The sequence below is a fragment of the Sander lucioperca genome, chromosome 6 (genome assembly GCF_008315115.2).
Source record: "Sander lucioperca isolate FBNREF2018 chromosome 6, SLUC_FBN_1.2, whole genome shotgun sequence".
NCBI lineage: Eukaryota > Metazoa > Chordata > Actinopteri > Perciformes > Percidae > Sander > Sander lucioperca.
In genome coordinates, this window is record NC_050178.1 from 27,924,551 (window position 1) to 27,937,807 (window position 13,257).

The following is a 13,257-nucleotide window of genomic DNA, read 5'->3' on the forward strand; positions in this document are numbered from 1 at the left end:
CCTATATCACATTTAACTATTGACATTATACCACTCTATCACATTTAACTATTGACATTATACCCTATATCACATTTAACTATTGACATTATACCCTATATCACATTTAACTATTGACATTATACCCAATATCACATTTAACTATTGACATTATACCCTATATCACATTTAACTATTGACATTATACCACTCTATCACATTTAACTATTGACATTATACCCTATATCACATTTAACTATTGACATTATACCCTATATCACATTTAACTATTGACATTATACCCTATATCACATTTAACTATTGACATTATACCCTATATCACATTTAACTATTGACATTATACCACTCTATCACATTTAACTATTGACATTATACCCTATATCACATTTAACTATTGACATTATACACTATATCACATTTAACTATTGACATTATACCCTATATCACATTTAACTATTGACATTATACCCTATATCACATTTAACTATTGACATTATACACTATATCACATTTAACTATTGACATTATACCCTATATCACATTTAACTATTGACATTATACCCTATATCACATTTAACTATTGACATTATACCCTATATCACATTTAACTATTGACATTATACCCTATATCACATTTAACTATTGACATTATACCCTATATCACATTTAACTATTGACATTATACCCTATATCACATTTAACTATTGACATTATACCCTATATCACATTTAACTATTGACATTATACCCTATATCACATTTAACTATTGACATTATACCCTATATCACATTTAACTATTGACATTATACCCAATATCACATTTAACTATTGACATTATACCCTATATCACATTTAACTATTGACATTATACCACTCTATCACATTTAACTATTGACATTATACCCTATATTACATTTAACTATTGACATTATACCCTATATCACATTTAACTATTGACATTATACCCTATATCACATTTAACTATTGACATTATACCCTATATCACATTTAACTATTGACATTATACCCTATATCACATTTAACTATTGACATTATACACTATATCACATTTAACTATTGACATTATACCCTATATCACATTTAACTATTGACATTATACCACTGACAGAATGAGTCCGCCATTTTCTTTCTACTCGCTTCCGAAGCTTTCAACGGTGGTTCAAGTGCCAGTGTGAAGGCGGCGTAACTGATTGGTAGTGAGTGTTTAATGTCAAATAAACAGATGACTATCCCTTACCTCTGTCTCCTGAGTCAATCTTTCCACGCAGCTCTCCACAATATAAAATGTTATGATGTATGCAACAATAAATTGTTAAAATAATACACCCCCCCCTCCAAACCATCAGCCTTTTCTTCAAAGAGCGGTCCACTGGTAGCCTGTAAATCCAGACCCAAATCAGAAAGATTAAGGGTCTGGCATTGAGTAATGAAAATGGCCCAACTCGAGGGGTGGCACCAAGCATGCATTGGAAAATCTCACTGCACGCAATTGGATAACACTACGACCAATCACAACAATACACGGGGTGACGCTTAGCTACCAGCGGAGCTAACTGGTAAATTAAACTCTTAGCTACCAGCGGAGCTAACTGGTAGATTAAACTCTTAGGGACCGTTCGGTATTTATGGAATGGACCACCGGAGGAAAATAGGGGAGGGTCATGTCTTTTTATTTTATGCTGAGGGGAGGGTCATCCAACATTTTTTAGTCTGGGTGGGTGGGTCACCCAACTTTTTTATTCATGAAAAGAGCAAAATTTCAAAGTGGCTTGTTTGGTGCATATTTATCCATGTAGCTCTCAGTCTCGGCCCCCTAGCAGATGGTTCTGACCGCATACGTGGAGTTTGCTGGGGGGGGGGGGCAGGAGGAGCACTGCCCCCTGGTGGCTCAAACGGGTAATTGCATTGTTTAAAAAATGAGTGGAATAATTAGATCTGGCATGACCAGATATTAAATAAATATCTTAAATAACACAAAACAACTAAATGGTGATAGGTAATACATCTGATTTCATATACTGCTTTGGTAAAAAAAAATATTACCTGGCTGACGATGGGAGCAGCAGGACGCAAAAAACTAAAGTTACTGTTGTACTAGTCTGGACATCTTACCGTGTCAACCTTGCAATAAAGGTTTCCTAAATGCCATGTATATACATGTGATGAGCTTACTAATTGATTGCGGGTTTGGTGTAGATTTGGACTTTTATACGTTTATTCCACTTTGTTTAAACGGTGAAGTGGAGAGGCCTCGTATGTGACGCTCGTATCGGCCTTGCTGGATACACCGTGACCCTTTTTGTGGATCTACTGATCGCTGTGGATTACTTTTTTTCGTGTCACTGGATTACGGCAAAATGCGGATCTTTTTTCTTAACGTGTCTTAACGTTTTATGGTGAGTTTGGAGAGGCATCTCAACAGACTGGAGGTCCAACACTGATTGTTCACTGTTTTACATTTTAGTTGAATTTAAGCGTCTGTCTATTGCGTTCCAAAACAGCCGTGCCGCGATTGGATTTCACAAGGGCGAATTGTTAAATTGTTACAATGTAACTTAAAATCTGCTTTAAAAATAAACATGTGTTTTGGAATATAATGTTCAGCTTTGGCAGCTTTACCTATGTGCTAAAATATACAATGACGAAGCCTAGTGACAAGTCCATAGCAACCAGTGTTGAATTGTTATATCCCAGCGTCCTTTGCTGAATGGTCTCAATGTTTTATCGTTTTATTTCATGTGAATACTAGTTTACTAGAGGAGTAACTTAGTATTTGACAAAACTCCTCCGGTGGCCCCTTAATTAAATAACAAACAGTCCCTTAGCTACCAGCAGAGCTAACTTGTAAATTAAACTCTTGCCGTATCCGGTCGGCAAAACAGCAAAAACGTCCTTCTTGCAAAGGAATGATTGGAGCGCCGTCTTCTGTTCCTCTTTTAGATAAAAAGCCAAGTCTAACTTGTTCATTGTAGTGGCCAAAGCCGTTTCAAACAACTGGTGTTCATCCGTAGCCATCTTGCAATGTTTACTAATGACTTGGACGTCGCGCCGCTGTCGTCATCTGTTTAGCTCGCCTCTGGCCCGCCTATATCAGATACAGCGATGTGATTGGCGCTACAAGGGCATAGTTAATGAACATCATTACTGAATGCCAGAGGGACTCACTGAGCAAATTACATCTGTGCTCTCGCCAGAACTCTGGATTTCCAGGGTAGTTCACTGGTTCCCCGCCAATTCAGAACAGCATTTCTCAAACTTTGTGTGAGCGACTCCAAAATCTAAGAGTGAGGAGCACAGATGTGGTGTTTTCAGATCAAGGCACCTAAAACATGAACCATGTGACCTCTAGTCCTGACCACCGTGAAAGCCAGGGGGCGCTAGAGAGATTTCTTCAGACTATGAAACCCATTTTACCAAGAACTGTAATAACTCCCAGAAGTATTTGGGATGACAGTGTTCCCTTTGTTTAATGTGAAGTTGTACAGGAGTCTCTAGGTTTCGGTCCTGCTGAACTTGTTGGGACACGAGGTGAAGGGTCCTTTAACCCAGCGGTTCTCAAACTGTTTTCAATAATGCTCCCCTTTGAATTGTATTTTTTAACCCAAGTACCCCCTGACCAGTGCCAATCATTTTTGGTAGAAAAAAAGTCCACATAAAGAGAAACAATACAGCAATGTCAGCAACAGATTTACTAAGCAACAGCCTTGTAACTGAAAAACATTTAAATGCTGATAAGAAAAGGCAACAAACTTTAAAAAAGAGAAAACTTGGAAAAAGGCGATAGAAAGAAGGAAGGAAGGCAACACTAGGTTGAAGCGTGACAAAACATTCAAAGGAGTAACAAACTTTAAAAAACGGGGAAAAAAACATTGACACAAGCAACAAACTTGTAAAAAAAGACGTAGAAGGAAGGAAGGTAAGAATTGGTCCAACAGCCTTGTAAATGAAAAAAAGAAATCTCACGGACGCCCTGCAGTCCTCCACAGTACCCCTAGGGGGACACGTACCCCCTGCAGTCCTCCAGAGTACCCCTAGGGAGACACGTACCCCCTGCAGTCCTCCAGAGTACCCCTAGGGAGACACGTACCCCCTGCAGTCCTCCAGAGTACCCCTAGGGGGACACGTACCCCCTGCAGTCCTCCAGAGTACCCCTAGGGGGACACCTACCCCCTGCAGTCCTCCAGAGTACCCCCCATTTGAGAACCAATGGTTTAAAGGTGCTTAAGGAGCATCTGGTCCTGCCAGAGGAAAGAGTCAGAAGTAGGGAGGTCATGAGAACCGGTACTTGGGTACCAACTCGGTACCAAAATTCTGAAAACGTGTCGGTACTCATTTTTCCACAGTACCGTAGGTACCGGGGGATGCAATCCTGACGGGGGCAGTATATACGCCTAACGTTAAAAATGTTCTAGACTGCCGCTAAATGCTGAAGAAGAACACTGACCAGCACGGAAAAACAGCAATAGCCCCTCATCTCCCTGTACGGCTTGACCGCATTCAGCTTCTGGCTTTACCGTACATCTACGGCGGCAGCTTTCACCACTTCATCTGGAACTCCCAAACCACACGTGAGTCTATTTCTCTCTGCTGTTGTCTATCACGTAACTTTAACCAGATGGTTCTTTGGGGCAGAGAGAAACAGACGTAACTAAACATGCTTGCTGTCTGGGAGTTCCGGTACCGTACGCTGGCTGTGTGGAAGACGGTACCGTACGCTGGCTGTGTGGTGATGCCAGGCTACAAAGCAACGGGCTGGGGGGGTCCAGAAGATCACGCTCTCCTTGCCCCCTCCAATCCACACCATAACAGAAAGTTGAAACTAAAAGAAAACACTGAAAGAAGAGTGACTTGATGCTGCTCCCCCCCAATGTTTACACACACCGTGGTATCTACTTTAGTATCCAGTATTGTGTACTTTCGTTGGTATCGGTACCAAATACTAGATTTTTGGTATCGTGACATCCCTAGTCAGAAGTCTTCCAGAGTATGTTGCCAGGCTCAGCGATGGCCTCCACCAAGAGATTATCGTATTATTGGCCCCGGTAACATCAAAGGAGATGTAACAATATTAAATAAACTCATATGTAAATTTAAACATTATTTGAATTGGCTTGGTTTGATCTGTGTTGTCGGACTAGAAGCAATGAAACACCTCCAGTTTAGGCTATATCACAAATGATCTGGATGAAATAAATGATATAATTTACATGTTTAAAACCAGAGAAAGTCATCCTACCTGCTGCCGATCACTTCTTCTTCTGTCAGGCAGGTTTCTATAAATACTCTTGTTCTTCTTCAGCTCTCGGGGATGCTAGGTGTTTTTAATTAACAGCTGAGCTGGTCTCTGGAGACTGGGCTCTGCTCTGTCAGGGATTCACCTGTGCAGGTAGACTGTGTCAGGAGGTTATTCTCAGACACAGGAACCCCCCCCCGCTGCTGCTGCTCTTTTCCACCCCATCACGTTAACCTTCCTGTTGTCCTAATGTTGCAAACTTTATTTATTAGAAATATAGCCCAAAACAACATGGATGGTTCCATAAAACCATAAATACTGACTAAGGATCCCTACGTTCATTCTGGGTGTTTTATTCAATTTTACAGCATTTATGGTCTTGTAATCAAAATCTGTGACAATCCATCAACAAACATTCCTTTGATCTTAACTATAACTTCAAATAATTCATATTTTCTGCTTTTTTTTAATGTAAGAATACATGTTTATTGACCATGAATTGCAAAAAGGAGAGTAAAACTATAGTATAGTAATATAAGTTGGAATGAAGTTGTAGAGCTTAGATCGGCCCAAAAAATCAAGCCCGACCCTACCCGAGCCCGAGCACGTTGCGTCCAAGCCCGGCCCGGCCCGACACATTAACTGTAATTATGAGCCCGAGCCCGATTTAAACCCGACAATTTTTTAATACGTGGGCCGTTATAACTGACGTTCTCAACTACAATTCAGAGTTGTTTGAACTGCAGAAATCTGTTTAGAATAATACAACAAGGACGAAGCTGTAAACTGCGCTGTTTGTTTAGAATGGAACGGATCACAAGTGGATCTGAATGAAGAAACGTAAAAAAAAAAAAGAAACAATGAACAACATATTGTTGTCACTGCCCACGACTTGTTTAAACTGCTTCCATACCTCCGACTTTCCTCCACACTTGCTCAAAGTTAATTCTCCTGTTTTCTTTTTTTCTTTACATCTTCAAGCTCCCGGTGTGATGCGTGCGAGAGGAGGAGACTCCGCGCATGAAGTGCTGCATTTTGTAACTGCAGCCTAACTTTTGTACACATTTGTTACTTTTATATAGCCTATATATATATTTATAATATTTCTGATTATGGCATAGCTTTCTCCCCACCCAAATAGGATAATAAGGTAATCGATAAAAAAAAAAAAAAATTGCTTGATCAAGGGTCCGGCCCGGCCCGAGGATGTGGCGGAAAATAACGGCAAACACACACACACACACACACACACACACACACACACAGAGAGACACACACACACACACACACACACACACACACACACACACACACAGAGAGACACACACACACACACACACACACACACACAGACAGACAGACAGACACACACACACACAGAGACACACACTCGGGGGTAACTTGAGGAACAGTTTAATAACAGACATATAACAGCATTTTACTGAGATATTACTAACTACTGAAACAACATATAGTTCAGCTGACACAGGATAGCGTTAGCTTAGCATCAGGACAGGAACATGAAGGGTTAACGTTTCCTCTTCAACACGTTGGTAACAGTCAAATATTGTAAAAGACATTTATCATCTGTGAAATGTTATTCCATGTCTCTTAGCTTGGCTTTCCTTCTCATGAACATCCAGAAGTCTTGATGATGATCTAATTGGTTAGCATCAGCGCCACACGCAGTCTGCAGAAGCAGAATTTCCTGCAGACTTTAAACTAATTTAAGTAAATCTCAGAATGGTTCAGTGGGTAGAGCAGGCGCACATTTACATAGAGGGTTATGCCTCGACACAGAGGTCCAGGGTTAGAATCTGACCTATGAGAATTCCTGCATGTCTCCCCCCCTCCCCCCTCTCACCTAGCTCTCCTGTCCATTAAATGTGGAAATGCCCAAAAAAAACTCTTAAAAAGAAAAACTCAGAATGTTAACACATCTCCTCCCCAAAACACAAGACAACCATTAACATCAACATTTAAAAAAAATCGGAATATTTTGAGAATAAAAGTTAAATATCTTCATAATATCAGTCCGCTAAACTCTGCAGCGTTTCATCCTGAAAACTGATTGTGTTTGTGTTGTTGTTGTCATCGTCATGGCAGCAAGTGCGTGCACGAGGCAAGTTTTTCCCTCAGCGCCGTGCACAGCTCCGTGCACACGCACTGACAGAAGCCGTAGAGGACGAGCAGAAGCAGCGTGGAGGGAACCAGGCTCACCATGGCAATGCCGAGACACAACCGACCAATCATCAGCAGGTAGATCCCCAGAGGAAGAGAACTAAAGTACACCTACACACACACACACACACACACACACACACACACACACACACACACACACACACACACACACACACACACACACAGATTACAGTTAACCAAGGGGTTAAGCCTGCCTCCACAACACGTAGCTCCTATGGCGCCATGTTGATGCTACCAAGCCATCACCCCCCGTTAGCATCCCATTGACTGCCATTCATTTTGACGTCACTTTGACAGAGAATAACTTTACAACTGAAGAGTTTAAAGACTCTATTTGTCCATTGTTTATTTCTAAAGAAACACGACAATGTATAAAAGGCTCCATTACCTTGTAGCTCACGTTATGGCTCCGTAGCAGACGTTTTTATAAAAATAGGCTAACGATTGGGTCATAACCACGAGACTTACTGTCTCATAGTAGAGGAATTACCGTATAGTACAGGAGAAGCTCTCAGGCAGTTTGGACTTCCATTAGCTGTTTAAGTTTAATTACTAATGTTAACTATCATTTTAGTGATCAATAATTAGCCTGTGTCTATGTTATCTCCTTACATATACCTACGCTCTCCGTCTCTGCTAGATTGGGAATGATTGAGATTTCTCTTGGCACAGCTACCAGAAGACTTCCAACTTTCAGACAGGTTGCTCACGTCACATCTACGTCTTCAAGCTCAGTTGGAGGCTGCTCAGTAACGCTCAGCCATCACCGGGAAAGAGACTTCACTGGTCTCCAGTGTTGGGCAAGTTACTTTTAAAATGTAATTAGTTACAGATACTTCTTCCAAAAAGTAACTAAATTAGTTACTCAGTTACAAATTATGAAAGTAACTAGTTACTTCAGAAAGTAACTATTGTACTGTAGTAACTGTTACTTTCAAGTAAATTTTTAAATGCTCAAATGTGACCCCACCTCCACCTACCCCTCTTTAATGGAACTTAAAATACATGTGCATGTTCAATTATTTATGATAAATCTGAATATTATAATGAAATGGACACTTAATACAATACATTATTAACAGAAACAATGTACACGTATCTAAACTATTTTAATGTTGCTGTGGGACAAAGTGAGACTAGCCTCCAATCAGATGCCATGTATGTAGATATTATGTTTATATATACCAATAACACAACACCTCAACAGGCCACAACTGGGCTAAATTAAATTATGCTTGTTAAGCACTATACCAAAAATAAATAACAAATATATACTCTCTTTGTAGTGCAAATAAAACGTTGAAAGATGTTTGAGTAAGTTTGAATGACTTGACACCGACGTGGATATAGGCACTTTTGCCCAGGGCATAATGTGCATTTCACCATTACATTCATTCCTTTAATTTCTTGGAGGGAAAAGTAATGGCTATACTTCCATTTAGAGAAGGCTACTTTGGGATTATTTGGGCTCGCCATACCTGTCTCTCTCTCTCGTTGACTGACTCTTGTGTTGTTCTTGTGTGTCTGACTATGCGTGCTTTTGAACACCCGCCCAACTCTACCTCTGATTGGCTTACCATGACATTTGACTCAACCTCAGCCAATCGTCAGCATGTATACGCTTGCGTCGTGCACTGCCCACTAACCAAGGAACAACAGCCTCTCGGCTCAGACTCAGAGAGTTGCTCTGATGAAAAAAACAGCTTCAAATATAGTAATGCGGCGCATTTTTTTGGCAGTAACAGTAACGGCGTTATTAAGATGGGAAGAGTAATCACTTGAAAAAAGTAACGCCGTTGTTCCCATCACTGCTGGTCTCCGTCCAGAGCAACGGGATCTGTTGGTCCATTTCTCTAATTGTCTTGGGGTTAACAGAGAGAACTTTTCTTCCTCTACAGAACTGTTCCTGAGAGGTTTAGTGGAGTACTGACCAGGCAGAGCGCCCCCAGCAGGCAGCGGGGGACGCTGCAGGACTTCCAGGCGCCAAACTTGTTCACCGGCAGGTTGGCGGGCAGCAAGTCGCGGCCGGTCGGCCGAAACAGACTGAGCATGCTCGGAGAGTCCTCGGTGAGCGCCATGACGGAGATCAGCATAAAGTCTGAATCCACGCTGCCGCCTGACAGAGAGAGAGATTATTAACCAATGAGGAGACAGTGTGACAGAGAGATTATTAACCAATGAGAAGTGAGAGGGTGTTTACCAGGGAGACTGGGGGGACTCAGCAGCATCTCTTCTCCTCTCTTGAATTGATCCTGATGGGACAGGACAGCCAGCATGTAGCGGTCGTCCTCCATCAACCACACCTGGTAGAGACAGACAGGTTAGAGACAGACGGGTTAGAGACAGACAGGTTGATCTGCCTAGCTAATAGTTTGCCTGCCATTTAACAGGTCAGGGGAAAGATCGGGGAAGATATGTGTTTTCTTCTCCTGAAACTTCAGATTGCTTCCCCCGGCAAGTTTCATAATGATATTTTAGTTTCCCAGCTAAACAACCGGGCAATCATTGTGCGCGCCTGGGATTGAGGACCGGTGCAGTGCGCAATATTCACACATGGCTGCGGCCCAAGTTTGTCCACACCAAACATTTCCCTCAGAAAGTTGTTCATGAAGGCAGTCGGTTGTCCTCCTTCTGCGCCGCTAGGGAACCCGATGATGCTAGCGTTAAATTTACGGCTGTGGTCTTCGATTTGTTGGATCTTTTCTCTCAATGAGATGTTTTCTACGTGTAGATTGGCATATTTCGTCTCCATTTCAGTCAGCCGATGGTCATTATCTGTAACTGCTTCCTCTACCTCCCGCAGTTTGGAGGATGTGTCCTATATAACTTCTTGTAAAGAGTCTAGTGATTGCTTTATCGGCTGCAATTTTAAATCAAATGCCAAACCAATCTCCTCTCGAATAACATCTCTTATAATCCCGGTGAGCTCTATGTGATCCTTGACTGAGTGCATGGCAGAATTGCTCCGCAAATTGTGGTCTTTCCCTGACATTAAGCGTTTAAATTGCAAAATGTTTCAAAACTTGCAATTCAGGACATTGTGTAGTCTTGATCAGAGGACGGAGCGACCGAGACGTGTTCACGTCATGCTGCCGGAACAGGAAGAGTTGGAAGAACAATTCTTAAAATCAAAAAACAAGATGGCGGCACTACCATGGACCCTCTTCAGATCAATGATGTTTTTAAATCATACTATAGTGAACTATATACAGCTACTTCACAGTGTGACCTGGGCAGATGCAGATCTTTTTTGGAGAACACTTTATTACCTACCTTAACACAAGAAGATAGATTATTATTAGATGGAGATGTGTCTTTAGAGGAGCTGCAGACTGCCATGGCCACACTTAAAAGTGGTAAAGCTCTGGGTTTGGATGGACTGCCAGTTGAGTTTTATAGACATTTTTCAAGTTATTTATTGCCCCTGTTTCTTGCTATGATTGATGCTTGCTTTAGTAAAGGTCACTTTCCGCAGTCCTTATACCTGGCCTCCATAATCGTACTCCAAAAAAGGGTAAGGATCCTCTTCAATGTTCTTCATATAGGCCAATCTCAATTCTAAATGTTGATTACAAAATTATTGCCAAATTCCTAGCACTGCGCCTTGAAAAAGTTTGACCTAGTCTTATTCACTTAGACCAAACAGGTTTTGTTCCTGGTCGTACTTCTATTGATAATTTACACAGGTACTTTGATATTCTTTATCATACTAACGATATTAATTCTCCAAATGTAATACTCTCTGTCGATGCGGAGAAAGCATTCGACAGGGTTGAATGGGATTACCTTAAGTCTGTTCTCAGAAGATTTAATTTTGGTCTTAAGTTCTGTCATTGGATACATATTCTTTACAGTGCCCCGATGGAGGTGGTTAAAACTAATGCCAACTACTCTAAACCCTTTGTACTTTCAAGAGGCACGAGACAGGGTTGTCCACTGTCACCTGCATTGTTCGCTATTGTTATCGAACCTTTAGCTGCATCAATTAGAGCTCATGATCATATTAAGGGTGTGGAAATTGGAATGGAGGAGCACCTCATATCTTTGTATGCAGATGATATTTTGTTGTATATTCATGACCCAGTGAATTCAATTCCATTTTTGTTATCATTGTTTGAAAACTTTGGAAAGTTATCAGGCTACAAAGTTAACTGGGATAAAACTGAGATAATGCCAATTTCCAATTTTGATTGTACTTTACTTAAGAATCAGTTCAATTGGAATTGGTCTAAACTAGGGCTGTCAAACGATTACATTTTCTTAATCGTGATTAATCGTTGAATTTCTATTAAGTTTCTATAGTTAAAGTTTTATCAACTGATTAAAATTCTATTATTTTGCATTTCAGAACTGTTTTTAAGTACATGTTAACAATGGAAAGCCATTCTTACCAGTGGATCTTGATTGGGAATCAAATGAATGCAAAGAAAATGACTTTACGAACTTGATTTTAAGATTTGTACTTTGCTTTGGACAGAATTTATTATAATAGTAAAGACAGAACCTCAGACTTTTTGAAGATATGGCAGTCTCATAGAGATTTTGATTTTATAAATGTTTACATTAATGTCAGGGATTACAGCAAAAGTGTTATCTGAGTGCATTTATTATGTTGTTTGATTTGTAGTTTTGTGTCTTTATTTAGTTTGTTTTATTTATTTTGTTTATGATTATGGCATTTCTTATCTGTTTCCTAGTGTGAAGGATCTGGAATATGAATGATGAGATGTGTGTTTGAAATATCTTTACACTGTTTATGTCAAATAAAATGAAAAATATAATAATAATAAAAAAAAAAAAAGACAGACAGGTTAGAGAGAGACAAAAAGCGTCATTGAAAACAGGGGGAATTTGCACCAATGGTCTCTCCGCTCTGTTAGTGAAATAATGCCAAAATGTCGGAAAAAAAGCTACAAAAACATCACAAAGAGCAACAAAAAAAGCGCGTAAAAAATCAGTAGAATATGCGTTAACAAACCAAACTGAACATATCACTTTAGGAGAGAACGATACTGATACAGGAAGTGAACCAAAAACATTTACTTCTCACCTCGTCGTCTGGGACGCGGGTCTCATGGCGACAGAATGGACAGCTGATGATGCATGGCGAGGACTCTCCTGAAAACCGCAAGATTGCAAGAGTCACATGGCACTCTGGATGATTTCAGAATCATGTGATCAGCGATCTCATTAGCTGAATTGTGTTGGAGTCCTTAATTACAAGTTCAAGTAACGTCTCTGGAGTTTTCTCTCAAACCCACCAGACTCCATGTAAATAATCACTACTTTTAGCGTGTATAGAGCCAGCATATTTCCACCAGACTCCATGTAAATAATCAGGACTTTTAGCATGTATAGAGCCAGCATATTTCCACCAGACTCCATGTAAATAATCAGTACTTTTAGCGTGTATAGAGCCAACATATTCCCACCAGACTCCATGTAAATAATCAGGACTTTTAGCGTGTATAGAGCCAGCATATTTCCACCAGACTCCATGTAAATAATCAGTACTTTTAGCGTGTATAGAGCCAACATATTTCCACCAGACTCTATGTAAATAATCAGGACTTTTAGCGTGTATAGAGCCAACATATTTCCACCAGACTCCATGTAAATAATCAGGACTTTTAGCGTGTATAGAGCCAGCATATCTCCACATGTAAATGGGTGAATTAAGGGTTTATTTCAACCAAACCAGAGTGGTGATTGTTGGAACAGTGGAAAGATGAACCAAGACGGCTTTTGGTAGTTTGATTTAGTTTCTGTCCACTTTGAATGAAGTGTGTTTTACCATG

At 40.4% G+C, this 13,257-nt stretch overlaps 2 protein-coding genes across 4 annotated transcripts in view; both read right to left on the reverse strand.

Annotated features, from left to right (window-relative positions):
- The window catches only part of LOC118495300 (nuclear factor 7, brain-like), a 1,057,410-nt gene that overhangs the window by 105,054 nt on the left and 939,099 nt on the right, over positions 1–13,257 (reverse strand). The gene's annotated exons all lie outside the window — the stretch shown is intronic.
- The window catches only part of LOC116062619 (E3 ubiquitin-protein ligase RNF182), an 11,956-nt gene continuing 5,347 nt past the window's right edge, over positions 6,649–13,257 (reverse strand). For all 3 annotated transcript variants that reach the window (XM_031317324.2, XM_031317323.2, XM_031317322.2), the window contains 4 exons: positions 12,510–12,577; positions 9,660–9,762; positions 9,391–9,575; positions 6,649–7,546 (listed from right to left, as the gene is read on the reverse strand). In XM_031317324.2, the coding sequence (XP_031173184.1) occupies positions 7,352–7,546; positions 9,391–9,575; positions 9,660–9,762; positions 12,510–12,577 (551 nt within the window). In that variant the 3' untranslated portion in view covers positions 6,649–7,351. The remainder of the gene's footprint in view (positions 7,547–9,390; positions 9,576–9,659; positions 9,763–12,509; positions 12,578–13,257) is intronic.